General features: G+C 43.2%; 1 protein-coding gene across 16 annotated transcripts in view; it reads left to right on the forward strand.

Annotated features, from left to right (window-relative positions):
* ARHGEF7 (Rho guanine nucleotide exchange factor 7) overlaps positions 1-18027 on the forward strand; it is a 181175-nt gene that overhangs the window by 112471 nt on the left and 50677 nt on the right. For 15 of the 16 annotated variants that reach the window (XR_012092630.1, XM_073014500.1, XM_007960907.3 and 12 more), the window contains 2 exons: positions 7665-7759; positions 7991-8086. Coding sequence is in view for 15 of the 16 variants with exons in the window: in XM_073014500.1 (XP_072870601.1) it covers positions 7665-7759; positions 7991-8086 (191 nt within the window). In the remaining variant the exon portion in view is untranslated. Of the gene's footprint in view, positions 1-867; positions 5125-7664; positions 7760-7990; positions 8087-18027 lie in introns of those variants that run through there. The other variant, XM_038007903.2, reaches the window with a different exon arrangement.

Here is an 18027-nt window from a genome sequence, read left to right on the forward strand (position 1 = left end):
TTTGAAATCCACCTCCCCTGGGATATGCTGTGGCTGTTTCTTGCTCAGTGACTCACCTAGAGCACTTTGGTAGTTTGTCTCCCCATAGTCACTGTTGTCTCTTTTTGTTTTTTTTATTCTTGTTTTTATTTTTAATTCTGTCTTTCTAGGATTCACTTTTGGATAGCATAATTTAGTATTCAGCCAAAGACTGACCAAAGATTGTGCTTAAACGCCTTTAACAGTCCAGGTATTATGGCTCACACCTGTAATCCCAACACTTTGGGAGGCCTAGTCGGGAGGATTGCTTGAGACTAGGAGTTACACACCAGCCTGGGCAGCATAACAAGACCATGTCTCTACAAAAAAACAAAATTACCTGGGCTTGGTGGCAAATGCCTGTAGTCTCAGCTAGTCGGGAGGCTGAGGTGGGAGGATTGCTTGAGCCCCCTGGAGTTTGAGGCTGCAGTGAGCTATGATTGTACCACTGCACTTCTGGCCTGAACTACAGAACAAGACTGTGTCTCTAAAAAAAAACAAAAAACGCCAGGCGTGGTGGCTCACGCTTGTAATCCCAGCACTTTGGGAGGCCGAGGCGGGCGGATCACAAGGTCAGGAGATCGAGACCATGGTGAAACCCCGTCTCTACTAAAAAATAGAAAAAAATTAGCCGGGCGCAGTGGCGGGCGCCTGTAGTCCCAGCTACTCAGGAGGCTGAGGTAGGAGAATGGCGTGAACCCGGGAGGCGGAGCTTGCAGTGAGCCGAGATTGCGCCACTGCACTCCAGCCTGGGCGACAGAGCGAGACTCCGTCTCAAAAAAAAAAAAAAAAAAACACAAAAAACACCTCTGAACATTAGGTTTCACTCTTTACCAGTGATCTGTATGTGGCTGGGGAATGCATTCAAAGAGGGGACTGGGGAGGAGCATGACTTTTTAAAAGTTAAAGGCAGTGGTTGAAATGACAATAGGCTACCTAATGAGAGTTTTAATAAATTCTTTGCCTCAAACAGTATAAGCCAGATCACAAGTTAATTGGAATGTTATTTGCATCAGGTATAATACAAGGTTATCCTTAGTGTCTGAAGAGCTCATTAAGACAAATACATTAAGATTAATAGATAAATGGGAAAGGATGTGAACAATTTAAAAAACAGTAAACACTAAGCCTTTAGAAAAAAAAGTTGAACTTACCATAAAAATTGTAATAGCCGTATTTTCTGTAATCAGTGAGAAGAGATTTAAAGAGAGAATCTTTAGTTCTAATGGTGGAAATGTAAACCCATATAGAGTTTCTCAAAAGTAATGTGGCAGTTATATATAGAATTCTAAAAGTGATCAAGCTCTTTAATTTAGGGCTTTCTCTTTAATTTCTAAGTTTCTTGAAATCCATTCCAGAGAATTAGCCTGAAATATATTCAGAGATGCTTGTGTAAAGGCATTTTCAGGATTATTTGTTATAGTAATAAATTGCTAGCAACCCCAGATAACCAGTATGAGATGAACAGAACCAGAATGATTAAGCGATCAGTGGCTTGTCCATTTGTAATTATTGAAGTGTACATGAGCCTTTAAAAATACAAAAAACATATATTTTCATGTTAAGTGCAATAGCAATATAAAATTACATAGGTGATACGATGTCGTGGTATTACAAAGTTGACATAGAAGATAGAAGACGTTGTGTTAGAGAATGGTTTCTTTTGAGTGGAGGAATTTTAACTTCCCACTAATGTAAGGGATAGTGATTATGGGGGAAGTCTTGGCACCACAGTCCAGAATGTGTTGGAGAAAGAAATGGGCAGGCCTCTGAGGCTAGGGAGGAAGCCAGCGTGGAACATGGCGGGGACACAGGGCCTTGGGCTTGGAGAGTGACAGGGGAAGGGAGAGGCAATCAAGATCTCTTAAATGCAGATCTTTTAATTTCAATTAGTTTTTGTGACAAAGCCAGCCAGTACTCTTGCCTTTATTTTCCCACATACGTACTGTTTGCAGTCAGTCTGTTAGCTGTGTCTTAGGGTGCCCTTGTTGTGTAGGTAGTTGAGCATTAATTAAGATCAGGGCGGCTTGATGCAGTGGAAGGCGTACAGCCTTTTTGTTGAATCATCAGTGCTGCTTAGCCTGGGTGGCCAGGAGCTTTGACCCTAGCTTCCTGAGCCCAGTTATCTCATTTGTAAAATGAGGTTGGTAATGCTGGCCCCGACCTGGTAGTGTTAAGTGGACTGGCAATTGGCCTTAAGGCCTCCAGCAAAGTGCTGGACCTTAGAGGTTTTTGTGTTTACTAAGAAAAGTATTTAAGAGCATTGGGAACAGAAGGCATCACTGAGGCCACTATACCATTCTGTTTGTAAACAGGAATCCCCATAGCTTTTGAGGGTGACCTGTGAAAGCTGTAGCCAAGGTGGCCTGATCATATAATTAGACAGGTTTGTGACCTGATAGTGCCTCAGCTTGGTGGATTTGACAGTGAAAGCACACTCGTTGTGCCCATGGCATGGTGACCGGCATCTTTCCTGATGGGGATCAAAGGAAGGAGTTGGATGCCGAGGCTGGAGAGAATTATGGTCTAGAGTTGCCTCTCGGGGAGACGAGGAGCACCCCACTCCATCGTTAGAGAATGAGGTTTCTTAAGTCGCTAACTGGGAAGACACAGGCCTTATGGCCTTCCCTGCTCAGTGATACACACTACGGTTTGATTTTGTAGGTTCTGTACTAACCCATTCTCATGCTGCTGTGAAGAAATACCAGAGACTGGGTAATTTATAAAGAAAAGAGGTTTAATTGGCTCACAGTTCCACATGGCTGGGGAGGCTTCAGGAAACATACAATCATGGCAGAAGGCACCTCTTCACAGAGCAGTAGGAGAGAGAATGAGTGCCAGCAGGGGAAATGCCAGATGCTTATGAAACCATCAGAGCTTGGGAGAACTCACGGTCATGAGAACAGCGTGAGGGAACGTGCCGTGTGCCTCCACCCCATCCCGCGCTTGCCACGTGGGGATTATTACAATTCAGGGTGAGATTTTTGGGACACAGAGCCAAACCGTATCACTTTCCCTGTTAGTTAGTGCATAATTGTAATACTGTGAATATAATGCAATAGGTGGCAGTCACTCATTTTAATCCATAAAGGTACAAAGCGGTTATATATCCTTAGATGCCATCACACATGTCCACGGGCCTTTCCTGTGCTCCAGAGAAGCCCCACGCCTGTCTTTTCCTCCCTACTCCTTTAGTTTCCGATGGCCTTGAGATGCCAGGCCAAGGAGGAAAACCTGAGGCTCCTGGTGACAGGGTGTCCTCTGTCTCCATCCATCAGCGCTGACCTAAACCCTGGCATTGCTTCATCTCTTCATCTTCTGTGTTTCCCTTGGCTTTTCTCCACCTTGATGAAGATTTCCTTTTAAATCTTTTGACCCCTGAAGTCTCTGCTTGGGGCCTGTAGTTGGAGATGGTTGATGAGGAGGGGCCCTGAGGTATCAGGGAGGGTGTGCAGCTTGTGAGATCCCCTCCTTTCCTGGGCGACGAGGTGCCTGCTGGCGTCTTGCACACTTGGCTCCCGTTGTTTTTCATGGGGTTTCCTTGCTGTATCTGGACTCAGATGATACAGATGAAGGTTGTCAGGTAGGCAGTAGTGGAAGGCTGACACAGAGAGGAGCTCAGTGTTTGGGAGAATCCAGTGGCTTAATTGCAAGAAAGGCTGTCTTGTGAAGTAATTACCTCCTGACTGAAGGAGTCATTTAAGCAGCAGCTCCAAGTAAGACTCCACATTGGGCTAGAAGGTCGAAGGGTGACCGACTAGATGCCTTCCTGCTATAAGCCAAGGACTAGCACTCTTGAGTAACCATCACAACCCCGTAAAAATCCCTTTTTGTGAAAAAGGGAAACAGACCGATAGACTTGTCCAGCTGCAGGCAGTCAGTGGCAGAGCGCAGCTGTGAGCCCAGGTCCACCTGGCTGCAGAGGCCAGCTCTTTACCTGTCGCCATGCTGCTGTGCAGGTGCCGTTGGCAGTGTCCGCTTCCCCCTGGGGCTGGAGACTTTGCAGGAGCCATTGCCTGTAAACCTTTAACATTGGGAGAAACGCGCCCCAAGACCTGTGAATCCCCAAATTTTAAAGTAATAGAGTAACTTTTCTTTCAAAAGATACAGTATCATAAAAGAAAAGCATTTATGTGGTCCCTCCAGACTTTTTGAGAGCTAGTGTTTCTAGGTATTAGTAAGGACCACCAGTGCTAACACACTACATTAAATCAGTAACTGTGTGTTCGGGGAGCCACTGACCGCCTGATGTCGTTGTGACCTGTAGATGAGCCAGCAGGAGCTTCCGGGATTTCTTGTCAACACTCCTTCCTTCCTTTTCCTTTTCCTTTCCCTGTAGTCAGATGTTTATTAGAGGCTACGTTGTGTGGTGAACTACTGTCTTGTAATTGACTTTTTGAAAATGTACTTGAAGTGTAAACAGACTGGAATGGAGAACATTAAAGGATGATCTTGTTTCTTTGTAGCAGTGGACAGGGAGGGGCTGATTAGGTAGGGTGTAAGTAGATTTTGAATAATTGTGCCACTTTTTAGTTTTTCTTCTTGGACTTACACATTAGAATTGGGTTATGGAAATTTGGTTTTATGATGATAAAAACCTTTTATCCAGATGAAATAAAAAAATTAATGTTCTTTGTTCTCTTATGTAGATCAGTTATTTGTTTTTAAAGGCTATGATGACATAAACATAAAACACCTACCAAGATTGACAGTGAAAGTTGGAACCCATCTGTAAAATCAGAAATACTAAGTACTCCTTTAACGATGCAGTGAATCAAGTGTCTGTGTCTGCGAGGCACGGCAGTGAGTGCTCTTTGTTTTGCTGTGCTCGAAGGCGGGCAGCGTAGGGATTGAGTGGCACCAGTGTTTGACTGCACTTGCCTCTCCACGCCTCGTGACCCCCGGGAAGCTGGCACTGGCTGAGCTCAGCTCTCTGGGCCTTTCTTCAGCACTGTGGGTTGTAAAAGCTGCCTTTTCTCTGAACACTGCGTGCGTCCTCTGGGTTCCCAGCGTTGGGGGGATGGAGCTGTGGCAGCCAGGCTGTGAGGTCTCATGGGGTCCTGCAGCAGCCAGAGCATGCAGAAGACAAGGAGGGGAAGAAAGGTGGTAAGTGGCTCCCAGGGCTGTGCCCTGAGGTCAGGAAGGCCAACAACCTCCTGGCAGAGGGGGTGGGCACCCCAGCTGGAGCCCAGGAGCCAGGCCTGGCTATGTGTTTGAGGAAAAGTTAAGTGTAACTTGCATTGTTTGGTTGGGAGTAATACAGGAGTTGTGTTTAGCACCCTATTTGAAAGTAGTGTTTAAGACTATTTGTTGAATTAACCAAATTAACTATGTTAACGTATGTAGCCTTTTGGCAGAGGCTCTTTGGAGTCATTTTTGGTGCTTATGGGAAGCTTTCATTTCTACAACTAGTGCTTAGTGCTGTGACGGACAAAAGGTCATTGTATTTTATTCTTCTCTTATTCGTGCTAGTGATAGTTTCTAGTGGCTGCTTTCTTATCTCACATAGGAACAGTTTTCTCTTTGAAAATAAGTGTATAGATCGTCAGGTGTGCAATGAGCAGTATTGGTAAGTTGGTATCCAATATTTGTAATTAAGAAGCTAAATCATATTTCCTATCTTTAACACTGAAAAGGCCTTTTCTGATACGTCTGCGACAGATCTTACTTTATCTTATTTAGCTCGACTTCCCATTATGCTTGACTGGCTTCTCCCGTTGCTTTGGAGGACAGGCCTGGCTTAGAGTAGTGTCTCTGGGGTGTGGTGGCTGGCATCACGGTTTGCCTCTGCTCACCAGACCTGTGACATTTGTGTTCAATGGGAATTTCATAGAAGGAAGACATTGTGGTTGTGGGGTCAGCATTTCCCCCGAAGAGCCAGCCCCCTGCAGGGCCCCTCGCTCTGGCTCTCCCACGGTCGTCTCCCATGAATAGATCCCTTCAGGGATGAGCCGGAGCTCCTTGTCACCAGTGGAAGAGCCTCTATTTTTTTTGCCCAAGTAGTTTAGTAAGTGATTTAATCAGATTTGCATTTACTCAGGAATGACTATACTCTTTCTCAGAGTTTACAGTCAACAGTAGCAAACAGAATAACGACCCGGGTTGTCTTCACTAAAGCTGAAATTTAAATTTAACTTGATGACTTTTTTCTTAAATGTTTAAATTTACATTTGGATTGTCAAAAATTATGGGGACAAACTGAGCATGTTTAATATCTTTATTCTGTACGATTTCTTTTGTATGAGTAATTGAGAATGTATTGTTAGCTCTGAGAGACAAATAGCACATCTTAATACATGTACTAGATGTGCAGAAAATACATGTAATGTGATTTTCTGATTTAAAAAGCACTAGCTCTGTAACAGAGTTGGGTGAAAAAGAATGGAGGCAAGGATTCCACTTTCTTCACTTATGTCTCGTCCTTCAGGATCCTCAGCGCGGTCCTCAGTCTCATGCCAAAGAAGACAGTGTGGTGCGGCGCAGTGGCAGGAGGACCTGGGGCCACTGTCTGGCTCTGCTTTTCCCAGCTGTTTGAGTTGGGAGAAGTCAGCTTCTCTAAGAGGAAAGGTTGTGTGTGCACAACACCTTGCTCAGTGCCAGGAGTGCGAGGAGCACCTGCAGTTCACATCCAGGTGCCTTCTCGTCCCGCCCTGGGCTGGGCCTTTGCTGCAGTGATTGCTGGTGGAAAGCATTCCTGCTTGGTTTCACCAGTTTTGCACTTTATATTTGTCTGTCAGTTTTTAAGACTTAAATTATTTTGGCTAAATTTGCTACACTAATTCAGGGTATTGGGAAAATTTTAATTTTATTTTAAGGTTAATTTATAATTATTTTGCTATCTTTAAATGAAGTAGTAAAGATTGTTTACATGGATAAACCTTTAGTTTTTAATCAATGTGGTAACAACGTGTCTGAGATGGTCGTATTCACGAGGGAAAGTCTGTAGTTCGCAGAAATTGGTTTCAACTTTTAGATGCAATCTAAAGACTAAACTGTTTTTTTTTTTAGTTGAGAGTAATGTTACATATGTTAAAATACATAGATTTTAAAGGCACAGTCCAGTGAGCTTTGACAATGTATATATCTGTTGTAACCGCTACCCAAATCAAAACACAGAACCTATTTATTACCTTAGAAATTTACCTCATTCTCCTTTCCCTGTTGCCCCTGCCCCCCATCCCACCCTTTACCTCTTCTCTGATTTCCGTCACCATGGATTAGTTTTGCCATCTCTTAGACTAATATAAATGGAATGATGCAGGGTGTCTTTTTTGGGAATGGCTTCTTTTGTACAACACAGTGTTGTAGAGATTGATCTGTGTGTCCATGCAGTTGTGATTCTTGGCGACTTCTTTTTATCTAAACAGACGTGGCATCTCATGATGGAATTCTTCCTTCATCCTAGGTATACCTGTGTCAGATATGGTTAGCAGTAAGATAAAGTCAGTTGTGTGGCCTTAGTAATAATTCATTACATGGGTTTAATAGTCAATAATCACAAAGATACTGTGATACTCGATACTTGAGTATTACATAGAAGTAATAGTATGAATTGAACAATGGTGATGAACTGTCCAAAGTATATAAATCTTAGAGTCAAATAGCAATTGAAATGTCAAATAACACTTATTCATCATTTATTATAGGTGCTACAGAATATTTTAGAAACAGAAAATGAATATTCTAAAGAACTTCAGACTGTGCTTTCAACCTACCTACGGCCATTGCAGACCAGTGAGAAGTAAGTTAGATGATAAATTGCATTAACTGTAAATAGTCTAAACCTTAGGCTGTTCTCTTGTATTTTCAGAAAATAGAGGGTTAAATAGTAAAACAGAATTTAGAGTATCAGTTTGCCTTAGACATCAGCAGTTTATTAGGTTAAGACTTCAGTAGGACATTGGGATGGCAAAGAAGAAGAATATAAGTAAAACTGTTTACATATGTTTACTGTTATTTTTCTTGGCTCTAGGTTAAGTTCAGCAAACATTTCATATTTAATGGGAAATCTAGAAGAAATATGTTCTTTCCAGCAAATGCTCGTACAGTCTTTAGAAGAATGCACCAAGTAAGTAAGATGCTAAAAATTTGCAAAACTCAGGTTGGTATAATTGGTATTTAAAGGATTAAGTGTGAAATAATTTTATAATTCACATTTCTAAAGATGCAAACTTAAGTTATTTTAAATCAAATCAGCTTTTATAGTAAAAGCTGTATTTTAGACTATCTAGTTTGTATAGCAGGAATCTTCAGAGAAAGACTCGACAAGAATGTGTTCCGTGGAGGAAGAGTAGGGATGAAGAGCCTCTGGGAGAGAAAGGAGAATGGCTTGACATCAGGACCACTGAGGGGACAAGTGACTCAGCTCCTTGTGTGCCCTGGGTGCTGCGCAGGGGCCCTTGAAGGCCAGGTCTTTCCAGCAGCATCCTGTAGCTTGCCTGCTGTTTCTGGCCTTCCAGAAGCAGACACAGTGCTTCTTGAAATAACATGTTAGGTTGATGCAAAAGTAATTGTGGTTTTGGACTGTGAATTTTAAACCATGACTAGGCTCAGACACATCTTTATTAATCAAGAACCATTCCAGTCAACACATTTTTGCCAGTGAGAAATAAGTTTTATCCCTGTAGCGTAAAAATCTGTGCTTTGGGATTCGACAAACTTGGAAAGCACTTTCTGCATTCTGCTGGTTGTCAAAGCATTTTCCATGCAAAAAATTGGCAAGATGCTCGAAGAAGTGGTGGTCGGTTGGTGAGAGGTCAGGTGATATGGCAGATGAGGCAAAACTTCACAGCCCAATTTTTCCACTTTTGAAGCGTTGGTTGTGTGATGTGCGGTCGGGTGTTGTCATGGAGAAGAATTGGGCCCTTCCTGTTGACCAATGCCGGCTGCAGGCGTTGCAGTTTTCAGTGTATCTCATTGATTTGCTGAGTATACTTCTCGGATGTAATGGTTTTCTGGAGATTCAGAAAGCTGTAGTGGATCAGACCGGCAGCAGACCACCAGACAGTGACATGACCTTTTTCTGGTGCAAGTTTGGCTTTGGGAAGTGCTTTGGAGCTTCTTGGTCCCACCACTGAGCTGGTTGTCACTGGTTGTTGTCTAAGACCCACTTGTTGACGTATGTCACAATCTCATTGAGACATGGTTCATTGTGGAGAATAAGAGGTGACATTTCAAAATGATGATTTTTTTTGATTCTCGCTCAGCTCATGAGGCACCCACTTACTGAGCTTTTTCACCTTTTCAAATTGCTCCAAATGCTGATCAACTGTATAATGGCCGATGTTGAGTTCTTCAGCAGCTTCTCGTGTAGTTGTAAGAGGATCGGCTTCAATGATGGCTGTCAGTTGGTTGTTGTCAACTTCCGACAGCCGGCCACTCCGCTCCTCATCTTCAAGGCTCTCGTCCCCTCTGCAAAACTTCTTGAACCACCGCTGCACTGTGTGTTCATTAGCAGTTCCTGGGCCAAATGCGTTGTCGATGTTGGAAATTGTCTCCCCTGCTTTATGACTTATTTTGAACTCGAACAAGAAAATCACTCAAATTTGTCTGTTGTCTAACATCATTTCCATAGTCTAAAACATAAACAGCAAGTAATAAGTCATTAGCAAAAAACCATAAAGCGAAATATGCATTAAAATGATATATAACTACATTTATTTAAGAATGTATTCCAATATCAGATGGCGAATTTCAACAATGCAAAAACCACAAATACGTTTGCACCAACCTGATATAACGTGCTATGTTGATGAACTAGGGCTTTGAGGCTTTGTCCTTTTCCGAAATTTTCCTTTGGAGGGACAGAGGCATGTTCTGAATAATCAGCCATCAGTTTTTTTCTGTGTGACTATTTTATGTTCTTTGTTTACATCAGACATTAAAGGATATTTGTTAATTTCCTGCCAGGTGACTTAAAACAGTAGTGCACATGGAAAGTTTTAGGTTTTAGTAGTCTGCAGGCGATGTTTCTTTACTTGTGGATTTGATGAAGTCGACACATTTTATATTTAAATTATCTTTGATCTTTAGTCATGTAACGCCCAGAAAAGATCACAGTACATTATTCCCTTGGGTTTTGGTTGTTCTCTGGTTTTCCCTTCAGCTTGTGTCTTTTTAGGTTTTGAACGTGGTGAGGGTGTGGCCTTCCTTTTGTGCCACAAGTTGTTGCAGTTCATGACAGTTTTTACCAACCGTGATGAAAATACTTTGTTCCCTTAACTTTCTGGCTGGGCTTTGAGGTTTTGTCAAGGCACTTTATACTGGACTATCGATATGGCAAGGAAAGCTGAATGCCAGAGTAACAGAATGTTATTAGAAACCGTAAGTGAATGTTCCATAGAACTTCAGACTGTATTTTCAGCCCATCTGCAGGCCATTGTTTTTACTTTTATAGCATTTTTGGTTTGCACAAAGTGGCATTATTATTAATTTTTTATTTTTAATTATACCTTGTGTTCTAGGGTACATGTGCACAACGTGCATGTTTGTTACATATGTATACATGTGCCATGTTGGTGTGCTGCACCCATTAACTCATCATTTGCATTATTTACATGACCATGAAAGAACAGCTTGGGAATCACTTTGATTTTCTTTTGGTGAATGAAGGTCCTTTGCTAATAATTTGAAGTCTTTGTAAGGGTTCATATTGTGCTCAAAATGAAAGTAAATGCTTGTCTCCATTTTTCTCACTGGCTGCAGATATTGTGGTCTAACAAATTATTACTGTACATTTTAAAAATACAGTTTTCAGTACCTCTGTTGGGCATTATATTAGCCCCGTGAATTATTATCCTCACGTTACTGATTAAAAAGCTGAAATAAAGGGCAGTAAAGTAATAGGCTTGAAGCCACATGTTTAAGGCTTCAGTCCTTATATTATCTCAGAATTTGGTATGGCTTAGGTATTATTTTGATCAAGTTTCTCAAATTTATGCTACATGTATACGAGGTGTTAGAGTTCCACGGGGAAATGGAATGTACAGGACAAAGTTTTCCTTCTCAGCTATTTCTCTTCTTTTTTATTAGGAATATTCTGAAATTTTCATCATTCCCATTTTTAAGACTGTTACTTTCGTAACAGTCTACCAAATGCCATATATATACACACATACATATACGTGTGTGTGTATATATATGTATACACACACACATATATGCACATATATATAAGTTTCATATTCATTTTTTTTTTTTTTTGGATACGGAATCTTGCTCTGTTGCCCAGTCTGGAGTGCAGTGGTGTGATCTCAGCTCATTGCAACCTCTGCCTGCCGAGTTCAAGTGATTCTCCTGCCTCAGCCTTCCAAGTAACTGGGACTACAGGCGTGCGCCGCCACTCCCGGCTAATTTTTGTATTTTTAGTAGAGATGGGGTTTCATCATGTTGGTCAGGCTGGTCTTGACTTCCTGACCTCAAATGAACCACCCGCCTCAGCCTCCCAAAGTGTTGGAATTACAGGCTTGAGCCACCATGCCTGGCCTTCATATTCATTATTTCTTTTGATTTTTTTTTTTTTTTTTTTTTTTTTTTTTAAATCTCTACACGGGCTTGATTCCTAAATGTCCAGCCCCTTTCACAGCTGCCTGTTGGTTAGACCCAGGAATTAGCAAACTATGGGCTGGGTCAGATTCCGCCTACCACCTGTTTCTATAAACAAAGTTTCACTGGCACGTGCTGTACGTTTTCATTCACCCATGTTAATGGCTGTGTTTGTACTACAGTGGCAGCACTGGAGTTGTGATAGAAACTGTCTGGCTCACATACCTCAAATATTTACTCCTTGGCTTTTTATAGAAAGCTGACTGACCCAGGTGAGATACGCTTTCTCCCTTGGGACCTCGATCTGGCCCTAACCTCTCCATTGCCTGTGCGTTCTGAGGCCCACGTTTGTTTTCTCAGTATTTTTGCCATGTAGGATGTCTGTCTTCCCTCCTGAAAATTGAAGTTTCTATCTGATGTCATTTTTCTTCAGGCAGAGGAACGCTTTAGTTTTTTGTAATTCAGGTGTGTGACTGACAAAAATGATGTTGAATTTTGTTGTCTGAAAATGCTGCCTTCGTTCCTGAAGATTTTTTTTTATTCCACCTGGATACTGAACTCTGGGTAACAGATTTTTTGTTTCAGCATTTGAAGGCTATTGCTCCACTGTCTTGGCCTTCGCTGTATCTGGTGATTGTCTGGTGACAGCCTCCATTCTGTTCTGATCAGCACAATCTCAGATAGTTGTTCCCCTGTCCGCTTCCTAGATTTTGCCTTTAGTTTAGGTTTTTGACATTTTGACGGTGATTATCTCGGGTATGGTTTTCTGACTTCTTGAACTTAAATATTTATGTCTTTTGCCAAATGTGGGGAATTTGTGGGCATTATTTCTTCAAATATTTTGCTGCTTTACTGTTTCTGCTCTGCTTTGGGACCCCGGTTCCACACATGTAGACGTTTTGCTGGAGGTCCCGGATTTGCTCATGGCTTTCTAACCTGGTCCCCGCTCTGTTCTTCAGGTTGAATGGCGTCTGCTGTGTCCTAAGTGTTCACTCTCTGCCTCTCTACTCTCTTGTTCGTCCCTGTGCAACAAGTTTTTAGTTTCAGAATTATTTTCAGTTCTAGAATTTGTTTCAGTTAAACATTTTTAGTTCTTAGCTAAGATTTTATATTTGTTCATTCACTACAAGAATATTTTTCTTTATATCCTTTAGCAATAATTAGAATCACTGCGTTAATAGTTAGAATAGATTCTAATAATTAGAATAGATGCGTTAAGGTCCCATCTGCTGATTCTTGTATTGTGAGGATGGGTTACGTCTTTGTGATTCTTTTTATTTCTAGTGACTTTGAATTGGGTCCTGTTTACTGTGGGTTGGAGACTCTTGATCATGTTAGGCTTGTAGTGACTTTGAATTGGGTCCTGTTTACTGTGGGTTGGAGACTTGATCATGTTAGGTTTCCCTGAAGAGTAATGATTTGCTTGTCTGACAGGCAGTTCACTTGGTCAGGCTCAAATTGCCGACTCTCCCTTTGGCAGATGCTTAAATCTCAGTCCACTTATTTTAGACTCGCTGATCTGAAGTTGGCCTTGTGCAAGTTCCGTTCTGCTGTCAGCCAGAGATTTGGGCAGAATTTAGAGACAGAATTCAGGGTCACACTCACCGTGGGTTTCCCCCAACTTCCCAGCGACTCTGGTTAAACCAAACCCTGTGGATTTTTGTTGAAGTTTTAGCTGTTCCACATAACAAAGTTGGCTGCCATTAGCTTAATAGTTGAGAAAGTAGGAGGTGCCCTGCGCATTCTTTTTTCCAAATGTCCATCTCCAGAATACACCTGATTGTTAACTAAAAAGTGATTGAGGCAGGTCTCCTTCGATAGAGGTTGATGTAGCTGCAGTTGAGGACGCGCCAGGTAACAGGAGCATTTGTGCTTTTTCCAAAGGGGGCTTTGAGAAGTTCAGTTTTTAAAGGGGGAAGAGCATGCAGGAGGGGGAAAAAGGGAGGCTGGGAACAGCAGTGAGGCAGATGCTTAACACTCTTGTGAGCCTCCGATGAGCCTCAGTAAGCCTGCATTTTACATGGGAAAGAGGGAGCAGAGGAAAATCAGCTGTGCGTTTGTCTCAGGGTTCTCTCTCACGGGAAGGGTGATTTCTGCTCTTGTCCTTGTCTGTACCTATGAAGATAAGCTGGTAATTGATATTGCCAGGGTGAGATACGATAGAACTCAATTTTAGGGCTCGTTTTTATGGGGGATACATGTTCTTATAGATTTAGGGGCTCATGAGAAATCTTGTGAGCACTTTGTGAGGAAGGCCATCTGGGGAGCTATGTGGCCTTCTGTAGTTGTGGGCACCTGGCGTATGGATGAGGCCGTGACACAGGGTTGTGGAATGACAGCTGTCTGTTTGGCAACAAAAGGCAGGCAGTACTGCACAATTCAGTTCCCAAGCTTCACTTTCCCTCTGGCATAGTGAGTTTGGGTCCCAAGATTCTGTTATCTTTCATGCTACTTTTGAGTGCCTCTAGGTAGTCACTTTCTATGTTTTTTTAAGTTTTGATGTTATTTGCAGGTGAGTCAGTTTGATAGGAGTAACTTGGCTATAGCCAGATTTATAGAACCTATTTCCTTTTAGTTTTTCAAAAATCACAGTTCTTCCTTCCATCAGCTGTGGAGGGTTCCTTGCAAGCATGCTTTGTGTAGGTTCTCAGTTCAAAACAGCAGAAACTGCAGTCTGCCTTACATGCCCGTGTGCCGTTTGCTGCATTAGTGGCAACACTGTCGTTTGTGTTGTGAGGTTGTGATAGCTGGAGCGTGCCCAGTTTGCCTAGAGCAGCCTTCTCAGGCATGCATACATTCAGTGCTTGTGCACACGCTGCCAACACGTGCCTGATGCTGGCTGGCTGCCGATAGACCCTGTCCTAGTGGAGCTGGTGAGGGAGACAGATAATTGAAAATTGTATAAATAGTTAGAAAGCTACGATTGCAGACATGCTTATGAAAGAAATCATATCAGGCATCAAGAGCAAACTTGAGGGGAACATCACTGAGCACTGAGGGGTGAATGGGAGGTAACCAGGCAAAAAACGAGAGGAGGTTTTTCTCACACCAGCACTTCGTCGATTCTCTGACACTGAGTTTCCAGTGGTTCAGTTCTATTCTGACAGTTGGCTCCCATGAGACTGCCACATTTCAAACTCAGCTGCAAATGGGGTGCCCAGGCTATTTATACTCCTACCCAACTGAGTACAGATTTGGGGGTTCCCAAGACTCCCCTCGGGTTTGATAATTTCCTGGAATGACCCGTGTAACTCAGGAGAGTGCTTTACTTCCTGGTACCAGTTTATTATGAAGGATGCAACTCAGAACGTGATGGGTAGAAGAAAGATGTAGGGTGAGGGATGGGAGCGGAGTTTCCAGACCCACTGGGTGCAGCACCTCCGTGCTTTCAGCAACCCAGAATCTCTCCAAGCCCCTGTCCTTGGTGGTTTCTAATGTAGGCTCTATCTAATGTAGGCGCTATCTCCAGCCCCGTTGTCCTCCATGTAGGTTGCTGGGTGGGGCTGAAAGTTCCTTCCATCATGGTGGTCTTTGTCACCCCTAGCCCCCACCCTGTAAGCTGTCTAGGGGCCATCCCAGAGTTACCTCGTGGTCTTTGTCACACCTAGCCCCCACCCTGTAAGCTGTCTAGGGGCCATCCCAGAGTTACCTCGTTAGCATAGACTCAGGTATGACGGAAAGGCGTTCATGATGCGTAACAAAAGACACTTCTGTCACTCAGGAAATTCCAGGGGTTTTGGGAGCTCTTTGCCAGGAACCAGGGACAGCTTATCTGATATCACAGGAGAGAGAGCACCCTGAGGTGGGTGTTGGCTGTGGCTGGAGCCTGTGGGTGGAGAGGAGTGGAGGCGAGATCAGGTCCTGGAGACTTTGATTGGATCTTAGGTGACTGTCAAGAGTACTTGGAAGCCGTCAATGGATTTGAAGCTTGGCAGTATCATAGTCAGCACTCTTCTGTAAAAGGAACTGTCTGCTTTATGATGAGTGGTCTGGGTGGGGTGGAGGGCAGGAGGACTCAGAGACTCCAGAAAGGAGGATATTGAATTTTGTTGAGATTCTTTTCTGTGTTGAATAAATACCTGTTACCTTAAAAGCCACTGACTTATAACCATTTGGTAATTTTGTGGAGGTGTTTATAAAGTTACTTAGCAAGTCTGGCTGGGCTCAGTGGTTCACACCTGTAATCCCAGCACTCTGGGAGGCTGAGGCGGGTGAATGGCAAGGTCAGGAGATCGAGACCATCCTGGCTAACACGGTGAAACTCCGTCTCTACTAAAAATACAAAACAAAAATTAGCCGGATATGGTGGCGGGTGCCTGTAGTCCCAGCTACTCAGGAGGCTAAGTCAGGAGAATGGCATGAACCCAGGAGGTGGAGCTTGCAGTGAGCCGAGATCTCGCCACTGCACTCCAGCCTGGGCGACAGAGCAAGACTCCATCTCAGAAAAAAAAAAAAGTTACTTGGCAAGTCGGTTTTTGCTTACGCATTGTAGTTAGTGCTTCTGGGATCCACGGCCGGTTGTAGGCAGTGTCTTCTCCCGGAACCACTCTGAACCACGAAGTGGGACACCACTTCCACATACACTTGTGCGCGCATGCATTCGCTCTCCTGTTTTTGCTTTTCCCCCAGAATGACCCTATGCCTCGACTTCTTTTGTAGCTTATATGACTTTTTCCAAGCATTATTTTATCCCAAAAAGGGATCTCTTTGTCTGTGGTTGCCACTGCAGTTGATACTTCCAAAGTGGGAGGTGTGCCCTGGGGCCTTGTCCTCCTGGGGTGCTTGTGTGGTCCTGGAAGGCGCAGCCGCAGGTGATTTGCTCAGCACTGGGGCAGAGGCCTAGATATGGCATTCCATAGGAAGCATTAGTTAAGATGGCATAAAAGAGTTAGTCTCATTATAAAATATCCAGAAGCTATAGAGTAGGACAGAGTGAAAGACCACCAATAAACTTTTCACCCAGATGTGATGATCGCTGATACTGCCTTCCATTTCTCTAAGCATTGGTGTGTGGGAAATGCATGCATAACTAGGGCCAGGATTGAGGGCCTGCCTCAAGTAAGAGGAGATAGTGAGTGCTCTCTCAGGAGAGCATGCCTGTTGCATTTGGGCAGTGAGGTAACCTGATTTGACCTCAGTATGGGGCAGGTGTGAATAGCACAGGCAGAGGCTCCTCCTTCCTAGATGTCCAGTACAGAAGACATTAATGTTTTGCTGCAAATTCAATGATTGCAGATATGAAAAGAAGTTATCCCAGAAGAGAGCTATAGAAGAATTCTAACCGCTTTAATGTCATTAGGAGAGTTTTTCAAATACCACTTTAACAGCAGCTCATGTCTGTCTGATGGTTGCCTTATTATAAATATGGGGGCCTGTTGGGGGCAGGGCCCCTGCCTCACTTTGGGAGAAGAAAGCCTGTAGTAGGGAGAGAGAAGATAGTGAGTGCACTCTCAGGATAGCATTTGAAATGCAGTTTTCCTTCAAACTGTTATTCTAAGTGTCGGAGAATTCCCTGTACTACATGATTTACTGTAGACCCTGTTACAGTATGATTTAAAGAGCCTTTGGACTAGTCTGGGAATGTGGAACAGTGGCTTGTAAAAAATTGCTTCTATGGGAAAAATGAATTCTTGGACTCTAATAGTGTCTTTTAAACAAGTTTTAAAAATAAAACTCTTAAGTTGGGGATTTGCTTCTAGTTTATGATAGAAAGGAGGTTAAATTCTGATGAAAATAGAACCTCGTAAGTTCTCTTAACGTAACATCCTTGTTGTACCAAATTTTATTCTTACTTATTTTGATGGTGACTCAGTGGTCTTCTAATACTTTCCTTAAAGAAATACTAAAATACCCAGTAACTCTCCAGCTCTTTGTTTAGATGCCAGCGCATGGGCTGGCGAACAGTGGAGATAGCAGGATTTGTCCTGTTCGCATCTCAGATGTACAGCTCTTGAAATAGTGAGGGTGCCCGGATCACTGTACCTCAGGGTCTCCCCCATGCCTGGGACTACCACACTAAGTGTTGTATGTAAGACTGTTGCTGGGGCAGCCCCGACCGTTTCACCATTCCTCCTTGAGTGTTCTAGGCACTTTTCCCCCACGCCGATTCCCCAGCTTCCCCCAATCAATATACTTCGTGCTGCTTTAGTTCCGCTTTGGTGACGTTCAGGGCCTCCTAATGACCTCTCACAACCTGGTTATCATAGTGAAAATGTCTCAAAGCATCCTGGCTCTGCTTCATGCCACCATGTGATACTTGGGATGCTTTTTCCTTGTGGAGTTTCACATAAGTTTTTGATGGTTCTGCCATGTTCTCTGGGTATCTGGGAGATTACAGAACGCCACACCTGTGGAGGACTGTAAGGAAAACCTACCCTTTTTGTAGCTAGAGTTGAACCGTTGTGGTGCTGGTTCATGGGTGCAATTAGTTTAGAGGGCAAGGTGGTGGTGAATTCTTTCTCCAAT

Source organism: Chlorocebus sabaeus, chromosome 3 (genome assembly GCF_047675955.1).
Source record: "Chlorocebus sabaeus isolate Y175 chromosome 3, mChlSab1.0.hap1, whole genome shotgun sequence".
NCBI lineage: Eukaryota > Metazoa > Chordata > Mammalia > Primates > Cercopithecidae > Chlorocebus > Chlorocebus sabaeus.